The 18,894-nt window shown below is 38.6% G+C and overlaps 2 protein-coding genes across 2 annotated transcripts in view; one reads left to right on the top strand and one right to left on the bottom strand.

Moving 5' to 3' along the window:
- The window catches only part of col4a6 (collagen, type IV, alpha 6), a 542,265-nt gene that overhangs the window by 394,596 nt on the left and 128,775 nt on the right, over positions 1-18,894 (top strand). The window contains exon 32 of the mRNA XM_028815433.2: positions 15,564-15,627. Coding sequence (XP_028671266.1) covers positions 15,564-15,627 — 64 coding nt within the window. The remainder of the gene's footprint in view (positions 1-15,563; positions 15,628-18,894) is intronic.
- Positions 1-18,894, bottom strand: part of LOC127529743 (craniofacial development protein 2-like) — a 928,907-nt gene that overhangs the window by 316,577 nt on the left and 593,436 nt on the right. The window lies entirely within an intron of this gene.

The raw sequence follows: 18,894 nt of genomic DNA on the forward strand, positions 1-18,894 counted from the left end.
AGCTGAAGTCTAATCACTTTCCTCCTCCAAAATATAGAACATTCCTAACACACAGACATAACACGTGCATTCACGGTTGAATAATGTTCAACATTTTGATCCACTTTACTGATTTGATTCATTCAACCCACCAGTGTAAGTCAATCAATTATTTTTATTGATTTTATCCATTTGATTCATGAATAGGATGTGAGGCAGGAAAGTGCTCTGATCACATTGTAAATATATGTTAATAATTCATGCATTACTTGTAATAAATTATAACATGTAAATAATTCATATTTCATTGTCCTGTGTAAGTACAAAAAAATGACAACACAGTGTGAAAAACAAAAAACACAGAGAAAAGCAATTAAGGGTTGGAGGATTTCCTTGTATAATGTCTGGCTTCATGGATCAATCATTTGGATTTGAAATCTGTTCGTAAATGGTACAGGAACACATTTGACAAAGACATAGAGTTTTCAGAGGTGTTTTATAGAGGAGCAAAAAGGAAATTGGAGGAATACAAAATGGAACTGAGTTGGCACAACTTGGTGGACGGGGAAGACGTCATCAGTGGAAGCTGGAAGTGAAGTCATCGACGTGGGACTGGAACTGAGGAGATCGCTACAGGACGGAGGTGACGTCTCTGATAGTGGAACCCGGAAGAGGAGAGATTGCGGAGAACTGTAGTCGCATGGCTCCAATGTATTTATGGCTGTTGTTCTTCTGTTTTTCTGTTGATGAAAGAGAAAAGATGTTAATACTCTGTTTCGCTGCCCTGTCATCTGTATTTTCACACTTGTTTGGGCCCTTTGGCTGCCCCCTAAGCGTGCATGTGTGACAACAGTTATAGCTTAAGATTAGACAAAATTTCAGAGAGTCATAAGTGTATGAGAACTGTGCAACTCATTCTCAGGTAATGTTTCAGCTCATGAATAAAATAAGTGAGAATCATGTACCACATTATCAGATAATTATGGTAATACACCATCTCGAGCCTTACCAATTGAGGTTAATGTAGAGATACACTGAACATTGTAACTTGTAAAGTTAAAAGCGTGCCAGCTTCAAAGAAGGGTGCTTACTGTTTTGTGTTGAAGACACTGCCACAGGTATGCTCAAGACTGAATGTGGGTCTGAGCACATGTGGAGCCTGTTTAATGACCAGTACAGGCTCCTCCGCAGGTGTTCAGTTTCACATGCTGGTGTCCTCACAGCTTGCCCGTCACAGGTGGTTTAAGGTGCACTGCTTCTGGAAGAAAAAGCTGGCATTTGCATTTGTAACTGAGATTGAGCAAAAGATGGGGATCCCGTATTCTAAGTAAATAAGGTTTACTTACTGGAGCATCGTCAAGCAGCATGCTTGAGCTCAGCATAGCCATTGGCTGTCCGTACTCTTGACCGGCAGGGTTTTGATTTTAAATAGATAGTTGCTCAGGGCGTGTCACGGCATGTAGTGTGAACGTGTCAGTGTCTACCTGGATAGGTTTGTGGGCTGGATGGGGATGGTGGATTGGTTGAATAATCTTGCCGGTTATATTTTAAGGAGTTGTAGGCCAACAGGAGTCGTCAGTGGACGTAAAGGCAAGGTAGGGTTAAGCACTGCTGAGCTATAGAGGGAGCAATTGTTTTTCTTAATGGGTTTGTAAATATTTTTTGTACATATATATCTCTGAGTGATATTTTTGGTGGAGGAACAGTATATATACATATTTGGTTTTGAGATTGTTTTTTGTTTTGTCTTGATTTTTCTTGTACATACAGTATATTTCCTTTATATTTACCACTTGAAGAGCTTCCTCAGCCAATGATAAAGAAGGAAGACTGCCTTTATTTTTGGCACATGTGTAGTTTTGTATAGAGAACTGCAGGAGTGCACCATGTGTACTGTAAATACACTATTTTTTTCTGTTTTTTTTGTTTTTGTTTCTATTTGCTTTTTGATGGAGTGTCAGTACTGAAGGACTGTGAAACAAAGCCTGCCAGACACTGCTGTGTTTTTGTTGTACAGGTCACTCTGTAGCGGGGCTACATAGTTAGTGTTGCAAATGTCAGTTCTGAGTGCGTCTCATTTCCGTTGTCCCGTTTGCTGTTTATGTGTGTGTATCAGGAAATGTCGTCCCCGTAAAGGGGAACGGATGATGGAAGAAGACCACAGCCTCTAACCTGGAAAACACCTGTTCTTAATTAATCAATTACAGCCGTCAAAAGGACTATTTAAGTAATTAGAAAGGAGAGAGAGAAGAGAGGAGAAAGAAGACCATTCGTTTTCAACCACGTATCAACTTACTTGCTGTTTTTCCACATCGCGCCTTTGCACCAGTTTGTTTTTCATTTTGCCAGACTGCTTTCATCCTTCATCTGCTGAGACCCCGGGGTCAATTCGCCATCCACCATACGCCGAGGAATCACAGTGAGGTTGTTCCATTTGCCAGGAAAATCAAACGACTCATTTACCACTAGTTCAGTCATCTGTATTCAGGACAGTTTTTATAACCGGACTCAAGTTCACAGTCATTCAGTATATCATTCATTTTTGTTGTTCGTGTTGTGTTATATGTTACAGGGGCAAGGGAGGGTTTTGTTGTATTTATATATGGTGGTGTCTCATTGTTGATGTGGTGGAGGGATATTTATATTTATATATGTTTCTATTTTTGCATTTGTCTTGTGGTTTCATTTAATACATTTAATCAGTTTAATTTTACATACCTGCTTTTGCGTGCTTATATTTACACCGTCGATTGTGGGGGAAAAGTGTAATTTGTTAGAGGTACGGCTTGATAGTTTAGATTCATCTCAGTAAATTATCCAGGCCACAGGTCTTGGAGGTGTTGCTGTCGGCTGGGTAAGGGGTCGGCCGTTACAACTCTTGTAAATAAACTTGGCAACTTTCACCATTCAATTTTTATCTGTGTCTCTTCTCTTCTGTGATCCCATTCAGCCCATGAATTATTAGATGACCAGAGTGAAGGTTGGGACCACTTTCCCACTATACAGGATATCACAGTAACGTGAATGAAATGAACAAGAATCAAGTGCCACTTTCTTGGGTAATGATTTGTTCACAAATCAAATGAACAAGAATTGTGAGACTCGTTCAGTAAATCACATATGCCAGTGCAGTCAATGAGCCATGAAATATGTGCGTGTTCATGTAAATTTGAAAGCAAATAATTGTTAGAAATTGGAATCATATGTAAACAAGGTTTAATCTGTGTGACTAATTTGTTTAATTTATAAAGTAACATAAATGTATAAGTTTCATATTATTCTTATACAGTATATTCTGTTTAAAATAGTTCCAATAACAAATTTTATAAATGAACAAAACACAACTGATACATTCTTATATTTGTTGTTGCTGCATTATATTTGTATGATGAATGAGAGACTAATTAGTGAGACTTCTTATTCATTGGTAATGATTCAGTTCAACCTTGAAAAAACCATACGTGAAGTGAATGAGAATCATTAATCAGATGATGCGGCTTTATACATCCACCTGTGAGAGATGCTAATAACAAGATTCATGCACTGCAACACTCCTGTGGCATCTGTGATTAGTGGTCCGTGGCTTCGGGTGCATTTTAAATAAATAATCGTGGCCTACAACATACAGACTCCAATCTGGGGGTGGGGTTGGGGGATCGTGCTCCGCTTCCATATGATAGAGGTACCTGGATGATTGAATATGCACACGTAAGTGCGAGCGTCAGTCAGGTGCCTCATTACTGCTGTGGTGAAATGCCGTCTCACACATGCACCCCATTAGGAGAGGCATATATTAGGAGTCTGCATGGGGCTTGAGGGAAGAAAATAGAACAAAATAGCCTTGGGGTTGTAGGAGCCACTGAGTAAGACTCCTACTGAGTGCTTACCTGAGAGAAGGAGCAGCCCGATATACGGTGTTCCCGTGGACACTAAGGGACTGGCAGCAGGAGATGTATGTGGCTCAGCATGGTGCTCCAGGATTGCCAAAAGCTGGGCAATGGGGCCCCGAGCTGGGGTTTGAAGGTTGACTGCACCTGTCAGAAGGTGTCTCCTCTTTCTGCTAGGTCCAGATAGGATAAATGGAGGAGACACCAGATTTGAGAAGGAAACATTGGGGCTCATTGTTTTCATGGATCGTCTATGGTTTTAACCTCATTGTTTTTATAAAGGATATTTATTGGAACTGTTTTTGACCTACTTTTATATTGTTTTAAGGATTATTTATTTCTTTATTGATTTTGATGGAGTACTGCACTGTTTTGAATACTTTGGTTTGGACTGATATTAATAAAAGCACTAATCACTTTACACCTACCCCTTGTTATGTCTGTATGCTGTGTCCTCATCCGCTGGCTCATACCTCAGGTACATTATCGGTGGTAGCGGGTTCAAGAGGCTTTCTAGAGCAACTAGGAATGTGGATCTAACACGCATCATCACACACCCCAGCTAGTGAACTGTTTCATATAACTTACTTAAAATAATTTTTCAAAATGAGTAAAACATTTTCAAATCACCCATCATTGCAGTTGACAAATCTTAATCCAATCAAAAGTCTGAGAGAACTGAATTTATGTCAACTTAACACTTGTGGGGAACAAATGTAAAGGGGTTTGATGCAAAACAAATCTTCCAACGTGTCAGGTAAATATGAGTTTCCTTTCTATATAGCAGTATAATATATATATAAATAATACTTGCCATTTGATCAAGGAGAATGTAATCTCAACTACAAAAAGAATAGTCATGCTTGCACCATGCACTTTTAGATTAGTCATAATTAAATAAAAGCCACTGTTTCTTCAGATACAAGAATACAGTTTTATTTACATTTATTTGGTTTTATCTGAGGTTATAATACACTGTGATGATTTTGCAGATTTTGCGTACGACTACATAATTGTGCAAAACATTCTTACATTTTACAAATAATATACAGGCATTTAACATTGCCTTGATGTTCTTGCTGTCACTTGGAGTATATATTTTTTCTTATTAGGTCCTTTTTATGTTATTTTACATCCTAAAATGTTATTTGATTGCTCACTGTATGTACCTTTTCCATTTGTTTTTGTGCAAAGATAGCGTGTATCCAACCCGCTATATCCTAACTACAGGGTCACGGGGGTCTGCTGGAGCCAATCTTAACCAACACAGGGAGCAAGGCAGGAAACAAACCCCGGGCAGGGCGCCAGCCCACCGCGGGGCTTTATTGTACTTTGTTGTACTAGGGTGTTGTAACGTGTTAGCCATTATGAATGTAGAGAAAAGCCAAGCAAAATGACACCTTTTATTATTTATTTTATTTTATTGTACTTTGTTAATATTTTTTCTTTTTCTGAATGTCTAGAATTATGTAGAAAGTTGCTTGATTAATATACGAGAGGGACCCAAAAATAATGAGAATTTTTTCTGAAGGCTAGAGGAGTGCTAGTTCCGACATTTGCCACTACGTGCGTGTACCAGACTGCCTTCTGCCTCCTTTGGCCAAGCAGCGTCCTTGGGGAAAAGGTCTGTAAGGTCAATGTAATTTTTTTCTTGAGGCTCTTTTACCGCCTTTGTCGATTTTGTGATGGCTGACTTGAAAGAATAACGTGTTTGCAGCAAATTCTGTTTCCTTTTATATTACTATCATTAGAATATTACTATCATTAGACGCAGAAAAGGCATTTGACATGATCGAATGGAATTACCTTTTCACTGCATTGGAGAAATTTGGGTTTGGCCCGAATATTTGTGCTTGGATTAAACTACTGTATACCAGTCCAGAAGCTTCAGTTTGTATTAATAAAATTTGCTCAGACTACTTTAAACTAGAACGTGGTACCAGACAAGGATGTCCCTTGTCGCCACTGTTGTTTGCAATCGCTATTGAACCACTGGCGGTTCACTGCCGAAATTCTCATCAGATAAAGGGGATTGTCAGAGAAGGACTGGAACAGAAAATTTCTCTATATGCAGATGATATGGTCTTATATATATCGGACCCAGAAAACACTGTCCCTGCTGTTTTAACAGCACTAACAGAATTTCAAAAGATATCTGGTCTTAGAATTAATCTGAATAAAAGTATACTCTTTCCAGTGAACTCACAAGCATATAATATTAAATTAGACACCCTACCTTTTACCATAGCAGATCAGTTTAAATACCTAGGGGTAAATATCACAAGTAAACATAAAGCTCTTTATCAACAAAATTTTGGCGTCTGTATGGAAAAAATTAAGCAAGACTTGCATAGATGGTCAACCCTTCATCTCACTCTAGCCGGAAGAATTAACATCGTTAAGATGAATATCCTTCCTAAACTTCTCTTTTTATTTCAAAACATTTCAATATATATCAATAAATCGTTTTTTAAACAGTTAGATTCAATAATAACCTCATTCATTTGGAACTCAAAACACCCACGTATCCGAAGGGCGACCCTACAAAGACCTCAGGCAGAAGGTGGCATGGCTTTACCTAATTTTCAGTTTTATTACTGGGCAGCAAACATACAAGCCATAAAAACCTGGACACAAATAAATGCACATACACAGGCTTGGTCTGCAATAGAAGTAAAATCCTGTAGTACTTCTTTATACTCCCTGCTCTGCTCTCCAATAAATGAAAGTTATCGCAAATATACTAATAACCCAATTGTGCTTCACTCACTCAGAATATGGAACCAAATTAGGAAGCATTTTAAGATGGAAAATCTTTTATCAGTGGCACCTTTGCAAGGGAACCACCTCTTTCAACCTTCGCAAGTATATCCAGTTTTTAATACCTGGAAAAGTTTTGGGATTAAAATGCTCAGAGATCTTTATATAGACAACATATTTACATCTTTTGAACAATTACGTTCAAAATTTAACCTCCCAGCTACACATTTCTTTTACTATCTTCAAATTAGAAATTTTGTTAAACAGAAATTGCCCGATTTCCCCCACCTTGCACCCTCCACAATGCTGGAAAAAATACTGCTCAATTCCGAGGAAACAAACACTATTTCCGCAATATATAAAATCTTATTAGAGTCCCTACCTTTCAAAGATCCAAGAGGACATTGGGAAGAAGATCTCTTAATCAATATATCAGAAAAGGAGTGGAAGGTAGCAAAGCAGAGAATTCACTCGAGTTCTATATGCGCAAAGCATAGAATTATTCAACTAAAAATTATATATCGAGCTCATCTGTCTCGCTTAAAACTGTCCAAAATGTTTCCAGGCCAGGATCCGACCTGCGAGCGCTGCAACCAAGCTCCTGCCTCACTGGGTCACATGTTCTGGGCCTGCACCAAACTAACATCATTTTGGACAAAGATTTTTAAGTGCCTCTCAGACAGCCTTAGTATCACAATCCCTCCTAACCCACTAACAGCTGTGTTTGGTGTCCTTCCAGATGGACTTGAATTGGAGAAGGACAAACAAACGGTGATTGCATTCACTACACTCTTGGCACGCAGACTTATTTTGTTAAATTGGAAGAATCCTAATTCTCCTCTTATAAGTCAGTGGGAAACCGATGTTTTATATTATTTGAAATTGGAAAAAATAAAATTCTCAGTTAGAGGATCTGTACAAAATTTTTTCAAAACTTGGCAGGATTTAATCAATATTATTTTAGAATAAGAGAATTAACTATTATTGTATTTAACTCCCTTCTCCATCTCTTATTTATATAGATATTTACTTCTCCCCTTCTTTTGTCTAATGTTGCCTTATTAAAAAGCTTAAAGAAATTTTCCTTTAGCTAAGCTCTCCTTCTCAGGGATGGGGTTTGATTTGTTTTCAAATTTGTTGGGTTATAAATGGATCTGTTTGTATGGAATGATTACAATGAAAATTAATAAAATAAAAATATAAAAAAAAAAAAAAAAAAAATTCTGTTTCCTTTTGGGGAAAACAGCCATAGAGCCCAAGTTACTGCATGATGCTGTGTGGAGAAAACGACCCATATTGTGGCAATCAGGCAAGTGGCTTCTGCATCACAACAATACTCCCGCTCACACAGCATTGAGTGTGTGGCAGTTTCTCACGAGAAACAGGATGACAATTGTTCCCAACTGGACCTTAAAGGAAAGCGTTTTCAGGATATAGAGGAGGTCAAGAAGCAAATGATGAGGGCACACTTTGCAAGAATTCCAGAACAGTTTTGAACAATGGACAAAGTGATGGGACATAATTAAATTTTGGAAATGACAGAGAACTATTGGATTAAAAAAAAAATAATTGTTGTTTTTGGGTCACCCCTTGTATATAACAAGTTAGAAAATTCAGGTGCATGCAGTTAAAAATGTAAATGTTAAAAATTAGTTAAAAGTGTAGCACAAATAGGATTGCAGTGGCACTATGGCTTTCATATGCAGAGATTGCAATTCAAGTGATGTGAAAACGGGATCGATTGAAGTGTTAGTCGTAAACGGTCTGTGATTGTAGTTTAGTATCCAATAATTAGCAATTGGAAAATATCTGATAACACAAAATTACCAATACTAGCATAAAATCACTGCCAACATTTACCATTTAAAATGAGTAAAGCAGCTGAAATAAACTGTAATCCTGCTGTGTCCTCTCTATTAGTGGTTAGCATTGTTTGATCTTCTGCCCCGAGATCAACTGTAGTTCCATTTCCAGGGCCATCTGTAGGACTTACAAGGATCAGGGACATATTTGCCTCTGTAAGTGTCACCTAGTGTTATGCACAGATAAATATCTAAAGAGTAAGGTTTCACACAACTCATCTTCTTCTTCTTCTTTCAGCTGCTCCATTAGGGATTGCCACAGTGGATCCTCTTCTTCAATATCTTTCTGTCCTCTGCATCTTGTTCTGTTACACCCATAACCTGCATGTCCTCTCTCGCCACATCCATAAACCTTCACTTAGGCCTTCCTCGTTTCCTCTTCCCTGGCAGCTCTATCCTTAGCATCCTTCTCCCAATATACCCAACATCTCTCCTCTGCACATGTCCAAACCAACGCAATCTCGCCTCTCTGACTTTGTCTCCCAACTTGAGCTGACCCTCTAACGTACTCATTTCTAATCCTATCCATCCTTGTCACACCCAATGCAAATCTTAGCATCTTTAACTCTGCTACCTCCAGCTTTGTCTCCTGCTTTCTGGTCAGTGTCACCGTCTCCAACCCATATAACATAGCTGGTCTCGCTACCGTCCTATAGACTTTCCCTTTCACTTTTGCTGATACCCATCTGTCATAAATTACTCCTGACACTCATCTCCACCCATTCCACCCTGCCTGCACTCTCTTTTTCACCTCTCTTCCACAATCCCCATTACTCTGTACTGTTGATCCCAAGTATTTAAACTCATTCACCTTCGCCAACTCTACTCCCTGCAATCCTCACCATTCCTCTGACCTCCCTCTCATTTACACACATGTGTTCCGTCTTGTTCCTACTGACTTTCATTTCTCTCCTCTCTAGAGCATATCTCCACCTCTCATGGATCTCCTCAACCTGCTCCCTACTATTGCTACAGATCACAATGTCATCAGCAAACATCATAGTCCACGGGGACTCCTGTGTAATCTTGTCTGTCAACTTGTCCATCAGTATTGCAAATAAGAAAGGGCTCAGAGCTGATCCCTGTAATCCCACCTCCAATTTGAATGCATCTGTCACTCCTACCACAGATCTCACCACTGTTACACTTCCCTCGTACATATCTTGTACAAATCTTACGTACTTCTCTGCCACTCCCAACTTCCTCATACAATACCACAGCTCCTCTCGAGGCACCCTGTCATATGCTTTCTCCAGGTCCACAAAGATGCAATGCAACTCCTTCTGGCCTTCTCTAAACTTCTCCATCAACATTCTCAGAGCAAACATTGCATCTGTGGTGCTCTTTCTTAGCATGAAACCATATTGCTGCTCACTTATCATCATCTCACTTCTTAACCTAGCTTCCGCTACTCTTTCCCATAACTTCATGCTGTGGCTCATCAATTTTATTCCCCTGTAGTTACTGCAGTCCTGCTCATCCCCCTTATTCTTAAATATCAGCACCAGTACACTATTCCACTCCTCAGGCATCCTCTCACTTTCTAAGATTTCATTAAACAATCTGGTTAAAAACTCCACTGCCATCTCTCCTAAACACCTCCATGCTTCCATAGGTATGTCATCTGGACCAACGGCCTTTCCATTTTTCATCCTCTTTAAAGCTGTCCTTACTTCCTCCTTGCTAATCCGTTGCACTTCCTGATTCACTATCTCCACATCATCCAACCTCTTCTCTCTCTCTCGTTCTCTTCATTCATCAGACTCTCAAAGTACTCTTTCCATCTGCTCAACACACTCTCCTCACTTGTGAGTACGTTTCCATCTTTATCCTTTATCACCCTAACCTGCCGCACATCTTTCCCAGCTTGGTTTCTCTGTCTAACCAATCAGTACAGCTCTTTTTCTCCCTCCTTAGTGTCCAACCTCTCATACAACTCATCATACGCCTTTTCTTTAGCCTTCACCACCTCTTTCTTCACCTTGTGCATTATCCCCTTATACTCTTGTCTACTATCGGCATCTCTCTGACTATCCCACTTCTTCTATGCCATCCTTTTCCTCTGTATACTCTCCTGTATTTCCTCATTCCACCACCAGGTTTCCTTTTCGTCCTTCCTCTTTTCAGATGTCACGCCAAGCACCCTTCTTGCTGTCACCCTTACTACACCCGCTGTAGTTTCCCAGCTGTCTGGTAACTCTTCACTGCCACCCAGTGCCAGTCTCACCTCCTCCCTAAACTCAACCTTGCAGTCTTCCTTTTTTCAACTTCCACCATTTGATCCTTGGCTCTGCCCTCACTCTGTTCCTCTTCTTGATCTCCAACATCATCCTACAGACCACCATCCTATGCTGCTTAACTACACTTTCCCCTGCCACCACTTTGCAATCTTCAATCTCCTTCAGATCAACTCTTCTGAATAGGGAGTAATCTACCTGTGTGCATCTTCATCCGCTCTTGTATGTAACCCTATGTTCCTCCCTCTTCTTAAAATACGTATTCACCACAGTCATATCCATTCTTTTGGCAAAATCCACTATCCTCTGGCCTTCTTCATTCCTCTCCTTGACACCATACCTACCCATCACCTCCTCATCTCCACTGTTCCCTTCACCAACATGCCCATTGAAATCCGCTCCAATCACCACTTTCTCATATATGTATATAAAATCAGTCCCACTTCTGTTTCATATGACTCATACATATATGTAAAATCTGCACCCTTGTGTTTTATGCCACTTCTACATGTATAGAAAATCTGCCCCCTGGTGTTTTGTGTGATACATACATGTATGTTACATCTGTCCTCCTTGGGGATTAGCATGACTCATACTTTTTTTTTTTAAATAAAACCTTTAGATAGATACTTTATTAATCCCAAGGGGAAATTCACATACTTCAGCAGCAGCATACTGATAAAGAAAATAGTAAATTAAAGAGTGATAACAATGCAAGTATACAGACAGACAATAACTTTGAAAAATGTTAACGTTTACCCCCCCGGGTGGAATTGAAGAGTTGCATAGTGTGGGGGAGGAACGATCTCCTCAGTCTGTCAGTGGAGCAGGACAGTGACAGCAGTCTGTCGCTGAAGCTGCTCCTCTGTCTGGAGATGATACTGTTCAGTGGATGCAGTGGATTCTCCATAATTGATAGGAGCCTGCTCAGCGCCCATTGCTCTGCAACAGATGTCAAACTGTCCAGCTTCGTGCCTACAATAGAGCCTGCCTTCCTCACCAGTTTGTCCAGGCATGAGGCGTCCCTCTTCTTTATGCTGCCACCCCAGCACACCACCACATAAAAGAGGGCACTCACCACAACCGTCTGATAGAACGTCTGCAGCATCTTATTGCAGATGTTGAAGGACGCCAGCCTTCTAAGGAAGTATAGTCGGCTCTGTCCTTTCTTACACAGAGCATCAGTATGGCAGTCTAGTCCAATTTATCATCCAGCTGCATTCCCAGGTATTTATAGGTCTGCACCCTCTGCACACAGTCACCTCTGATGATCACAGGGTCCATGAGGGGCCTGGGCCTCCTAAAATCCACCACCAGCTCCTTGGTTTTGCTGGTGTTCAGGTGTAGGTGGTTTGAGTCGCACCATTTAAAAAAGTCCTTGATTAGGTCCCTATACTCCTCCTCCTGCCCACTCCTGATGCAGCCCACGATAGCATTAACCAGTTAACCATTGATCATGGGCTATTTTGTATATAACAGGCAATGAGATTGGGGCTTGCCACAATTCTTTATGTATATCTGGGGCTGAGCACCAGGCGCCACATTCCTATGTAATGAATTAGTTCTAGCACAATTTGCATGCAAGTTGATAATGTCAGTTCTTTACAGTAATAAACTGCATATAATATAGATCAATCAAATCAGTGTTATTTATGCTTATAAAATTGCTTTACCCATCCATCTCTTTCCAGAGAATTGTCTTTTTTGTACTCTTATTAGTTAACTTACCTAAAGCAGCAGGAAAAGGTGCTGCTGTGTGAGCTGTTTGCATGCACACTCTGCCTGCTGTCTGTTTTACTTACATTGGGCATCTGTGCAGCTGTCAGATGAGTAAATGAGGAAAATACACAAAATTTATACACATTCCAGCAACGGCTCTCAAGATAAATTTGAAAGAGTAAACTAATTCATAGCTGATGTCGCACAAAATGTTTCTCTGTTTTAAGATTGATGAGTTTGCAAATTTGTCAATGTTTTTCAATGGGAGAATTTGAATTTTCAAAACCTTGCACAGCATGCTCTGTTTCAGATTTACTGTATCAACAAAAATAGAAGTCTCTTGACAAATGTCTTTGAGGAATAAGCGTGCTACATTTCAACAAAATTGGCCCATGGGGGCCGACTTTTTTCATATGAACAGACAGACATACATTGTTATCGCAATGGGTGCTTCATTCATTAAATGCAAGTGCACCTAATAAAAATTGTCAGTGGCTCATAATAGAACTTTATGCATGATTATCTTTTCTGACAATTTTATTTAACAGCAGTGTCTAGATAAACAGATTAATTGACTGGTCGATCTTTATTTAGCTTTATTTGGCTTTTTACAGGAGCTTTTTAAATAAATGCATAAATACATAGTACATAGCCCACCCCCTTTTAACCCCCTGGGACGCGCTATCCGCCAGCCACATCTCTACCTCTTGCGTTGTTAAGGGGGGGGCTGAACGCACACTAAGGAGATGCGGTCGCTCCTCCGAAACCCCCTCTTAAACGGCAATACAATGGGAAACAAATACGTTTTTTTTACCTCCTCTATGCTCGATCAGCTGGCTTGCTGCTGCTGCTGCTGCTTGTGACATGCTGCGTGATCTGCATGTTGTGCAGTGCTTCAAACATTTAAAAGCCTGTTCAGCAGCTGTCCTTTTGTCTCACTGCCTTGTCTTGCGGGATGTTAGTGTCTCCGAGAAAATCATGTTTCAATCCAAGATTTTTTTTATAATAGAGAGATACATACAGTACATATACAGATAGTAGTGTTATTAAGAAACTGATTTACTGATACATACTAATTTTAATCTTTTGAAAATCAACCAATACTTATTTTCTGTAGTATATATTCTATCCATGTCAAATGTGCTTTTCTGCTCACTTATTTTTTTTGACAGTGCACCCCTATAGTACACTACTGTACGCACACACTGCTTCTCACACGGATCAGCAGTCCTGCCTCCTCTCATCCACTGTGCTGATGTTCAAAATTAACTTTGACTTTCAATACAGAACAAATATATCTGCAGCAGGACTCTCAAAATTAGTGAAAAATTAAGATTAAAATACTCATTAACAGTATGTACTGAAATATATTTGAATGTAGGTAAAATATTCTGGATGCTACACTTGAAGTATGTTTGCTTTTTATATTCCTTATTATTATGCATATTTGTACTTGTTGCTCCCAATATACATGAAAAAATGATGTGTGTATGACTTGAACCAATGATTAAAAGAAGCAGGTGAAAGCTATAGCCTTCAGAGTAAAGTGAGATCTAGCAGAACTGAGTGTTATGAAGATTCCATAGAAATCAGTGCCACTTCTGATTTAGCATATGCACATCAATACATAATTTTTTTTTATCTTTGTTTCATTTCTCCTTTTTAGTACATGCTCTGTGCTAAATTCTGTTGTACCTGTGGGTATAGTGCATGTCCAGCTGCTTCTTCTGCTTTTTGTTCGTGGAGCCTGTATACTTAAGGTGTTTTATGTGTAATTTTCATTTAAGATGGCTGCTCTTTTCTTACATCTGTGACAGTTTGGTGGACATACTGTTAACAATAAATTCAGTCTTCCAACAAGATCTTATCAACAAAGAAATTTGTAAAATAATGTTCTAAACACTGTAAAAAGTAATTATAATAATAACAACAATGAGATATACAATGTATATTAAATACTTTGTTGTTTGACATGCAAGAACATTGTAAAAAGATATTTAAGACCCAAACCATTTAAAGGAATGCACTCCTCCACTTTCTATACATGGTTCCTTGGTATTAAACATTCATTCATATAATTTCCTTACATATTATTTATTTTGATATTGGAGAGTTCTTGGAAGTGTCACTGTGGTAAAAGATTGAAAAACACTGCCTTAGGATACAGTAATATCTAAAGAAGATTGCACTTTCTTACTTGTACTGCTTGGATTTTAGTTACTTGTGAATTGTACCAATGTCAGATGCTTTTGAACAAGAGCACTACCTCAAGAAGAGTCTAGTTAGGGTTTCATTTTTAATTTTTGATTTCTACAGTAGACACTTATGGTGGGACACTGCTGTATTTCAAAGTTATTTGTGTAAATTGCAATTAACCTACAAGAATGTTATTTTTACATGCCCAAGGATGTCTTCTTTCAAATAAATCTCTTTTATTATCCAAATATGTAATTTGCACATGTATATGCCAAGGCGAGTCACATGCTGATGATTGTTGCACAACTCCCTATTACAAAGGGCAGCATCAGAAGTAGCATTCAGTAATTTTATGAAGATAAATTGCTGTGAAAAACAACATCTTTCTTTTAGCATCAAAGCCTAAAACCATAAGATAGGTAGATACATAATTGCCTCATCATATGATGTACACATGAGCAAATGTCTTTTGGCGAAAAACAGTAAAAGTTATTATTTATGTTTACTCACTTAACTATGTATACTCAATCATTCTGTTTCTCTTATTCTCAACAACAACAACAACTCCACAAACACTATAAAAATTGGTTATTGGATTGTAGCTATATCACAAACTTTGCATTTTTAAAATTCATCAGTATTTTTCTTATCAAGCATACACATGCAACAGAAAGCACCTAATGCTGGGTGTTGATTGGTATTGAAAACTTAGTGTTTGCTCTTTTAGAAATACATATATGTCTGGTGTTCATCTCCATGCTAATGATAACTCCTCAGATTCCCTGCTCTCAGTTTATTACTCTAATTTCTTTAATGTATAAGCCATTATTCTGATCCTGTCTCTCTCCTACAGTCTTCCAGACTATTTTCTATTTACAGGACGATCCACTTTGATTTACTAAATATAAATATTAACATTGCAGGGGACTGAGGGACCTACTGGGCCTTCTGGTTTGCCAGGTGTTTCTGGAATTAAAGGTGTAAAAGGTAAGATACTATAAATATATACCTTTTTAAACAGATCTTATATAAATGCATAAAGATATAATTTCTGTCCTCTGAATGTCATATTGTTGGAAATTGTTAATACATTTTGAAGTGCAATTCATTTTTATAGGATCTTTAAAAAATGTGTACTTGGCTTCATCTTAAAAACATACACTGATAATACAAAAATGACAGTATAGTGGCAACTGTTAAGGATTTTCAAATAAGTGGTTCAAAATGCAGTGGTTTTGAATGCTCACTTTTTCTCAATCAGGAGACCTTCTAGCTCCTTAGTAAATCCAGGGCTTGTTGTTTGGAAAGCAGCCCACTGCCTTTGAAAGTACCACTATGTTAACACCGAAGTTAATATAGTCTGTCATGCATTGACTTAGACCCTCAATTTCATCCCCATCACACATCATTTCCCAGTCTTTCATTTAGAAGCAGTCTTTCAGAGCAATTTCAGCATCCATTCACTAATGTGGTGTTGACAGGATGCCATCGAATATCAGACATAACTGGGAATAAGATAAATCAGGTTGTGGTCAGATTTGTCTAAAGGTACCAGCAGTTTACATTTAATGGCATCTTTAACATTTGAATAAGTTATTGTCTGTCTGTATACCTACATTGTTATTGGCATTGTTATCACTCTTTAATATTGTTCTTTATCAGTATGCTGCTGCTGGAGTATGTGAATTCCCCCTTGGGATTAATAAAGTATCTCTATCTATCGATCTATCGATCGTTCCTTCCAAGGTCACACACTGTAACTGCAGGTTTGGAGTAAGTCCTCATTAAAGTGTTGGTGACTGAATAAATCATTTCCATTGCTAAGTCCCCATTTGCGGAGGGAGGGATATAAACATTAATAAGGAATATATCGTTTATATATATATCATTTATATATCTACCTGGGCAAATAACATGGATGAATTCTGACAGAATTTTAATATCTGAATTTCAAACTGTAATTCTTCTAAAATTAAGTGTAACTTTAACATTAACTTAAATGTTTGGCTTTTACAGAATGGTTTATGAAAATGACTACAGCCGCAACAGCAAAATATCTAAATTAACACATATGTAAGAAAATATATCATGTAAATGTAGAATATGGAAAATTCCTGTTCATTTGGATTTACAAATTTCACCTAAACACAGTGGTCCTGGACTATATGAGCTCTCCAGACCACCTAGACCCACTGCAGTTTGCCCAACGGGCAAAAATTGGAGTGAAGAGCGCAATGATCTATCGTCTCCAACAAGCTTATTTTCAACTAGACAAAGCTGGCATCACTGTGAGGAATATGTTTTTTCATTTCTCCAGTGTGTTCAATACCATTCAGCCATCCCTGTTAAGAGGTAAGTTCAAAGATATGCAGTTTTATGAGCCTATGGTGTCCTGGATAATGGACTATCTGTCAGTCAGACCACTATTTGTGATACTCAAGAACTGTGTCTCTGATACAGATGTGAGCAACACTGGAGCACCACAAGGAACAGTCTTGCCTTCTTTTCTCTAAACTCTGGACACTTCAGACTATAAATATAACACCAGGGGCCTCATGTATAAATGGTGCGTACATACAAAAATGTTGAGTAAGCCTGTTTCCACGCTCAAATCGCGATTTATAAAACCTAAGCTTGGCGTAAAGCCACACACATTTTCACGGTAGCTCCAACCCTGGTGTACGCAAGTTCTCTGCTCGGTTTTGCAAACTGGTGGCACCCAGCGTCAAAGCAGTGCTTTTGTTCCAGTGTGGTTTCCCTTTCTTTTTTAGATCCACATCCCTGACGCGGTTTTATAAATACACTGAAATTAACCGCATATTGTTTATTAGTTTAATGCATCTGATTGTAATTAACCTGTAACAATATAATGGTCCACACAATGGTCAAACTATTCTAAATACCATAGCTGCTTTAGCATTGTTACTCTCACTGCACCTTCTTCTTCTTTCAGCTGCACCCATTAGGTGTTGCCACAGTGGATCATCATTTTCCATATTACTCTCACTGCACCACTCGGAAGTATTTATATCACTGTATCTGAGCTGGGAATCACAGCTCTACAGCAGATGATTGGAAAGAGATTATCAGTATACAGCATCAAGCACATGTTGCCTCAGCCATGCTGTCTATTGAACTGCTCTCATACGGCAAATGCTTCAGAGCCTTTCCTTGCGGTTCAGAAACAGTTTTATCCCAAATACTATAAACGCACTCAATCAGCCCATCAAGTGCTCTTTGTAGAATGCTTTGTACTTATAAGTACAATTACCTCCCTATAAACTTGCGATACAGTTATAATATTGCACAACCTGAGCCACTTTATAATGCGCGTATTTACATATGACGATATCATTTTTAAGATGAAATGCAGGAAAATATATTTATTATATTATACAGATAAAATGTTAACATAATTTAAATAATCTATATTGTTAATAATTAAACATGTGAGGATACGGTGCCGCAGCACTAGCGAGGAGCTGGCGCTTTGTTCACGGATTGTTCCTGCCTCGTGCTGTATTCTTGCTGGGGCTGCGCGACACTGGAAGTATAGATGGATAGAATAATTAAACATGTACTACGAAGATATTTCAATGTTCCTTAAAAGTTTTGAAGAGTCACCGTTGTAAGCTTACAGATGGTTTAACGTCTATTACAGAGCTGATTGTGTGTCGATTGGGTATTTGGAGAAAGAAAAGTGAGGACAGGAACTGGGGGGTTAGTACGTTTTGAAAGAGACAGTACTGCTGCAATAAATTATTTCATCGAAGGTCGCGCAAGGCGCAGCAAGCATCTTGCGTGAGGCAGGAACAATCACTGCGCCACCATGTTCCCATGTTTAATAACATGCTTTAACTCCTATCATCATGAAAATGATATTGTGTATACATCTCAGTATTTTAATTATTCAGAGAGCTGTAATATCACAAATCTAATGGATTCTGTGTCCTGTCGGAGTAAGAGAAGGCCCGTTTAAGAAACACGTAGTGATTCACACACATAGAGCACACAGAAGATCAAATACAAAACAAAGCATTTAACGTGCTACTTTAGTTTTGATGGGATTTAAGAAACTAGTAAATTAAACAATTTTAAGATGATGTTTATGATGTTCTTCTTTAATGACAAAATAAGCTACGTGATTAAAGTGGAAACTTCGAGATTAAATTTGACATTTCTTACTTTTTTCCCACTGTGTGCCTATTTTTTTTCTCTGTACCCTAATAAGCTTTCATATGACACTCAGGCGGT

This window comes from Erpetoichthys calabaricus, chromosome 12 (genome assembly GCF_900747795.2).
Source record: "Erpetoichthys calabaricus chromosome 12, fErpCal1.3, whole genome shotgun sequence".
NCBI lineage: Eukaryota > Metazoa > Chordata > Cladistia > Polypteriformes > Polypteridae > Erpetoichthys > Erpetoichthys calabaricus.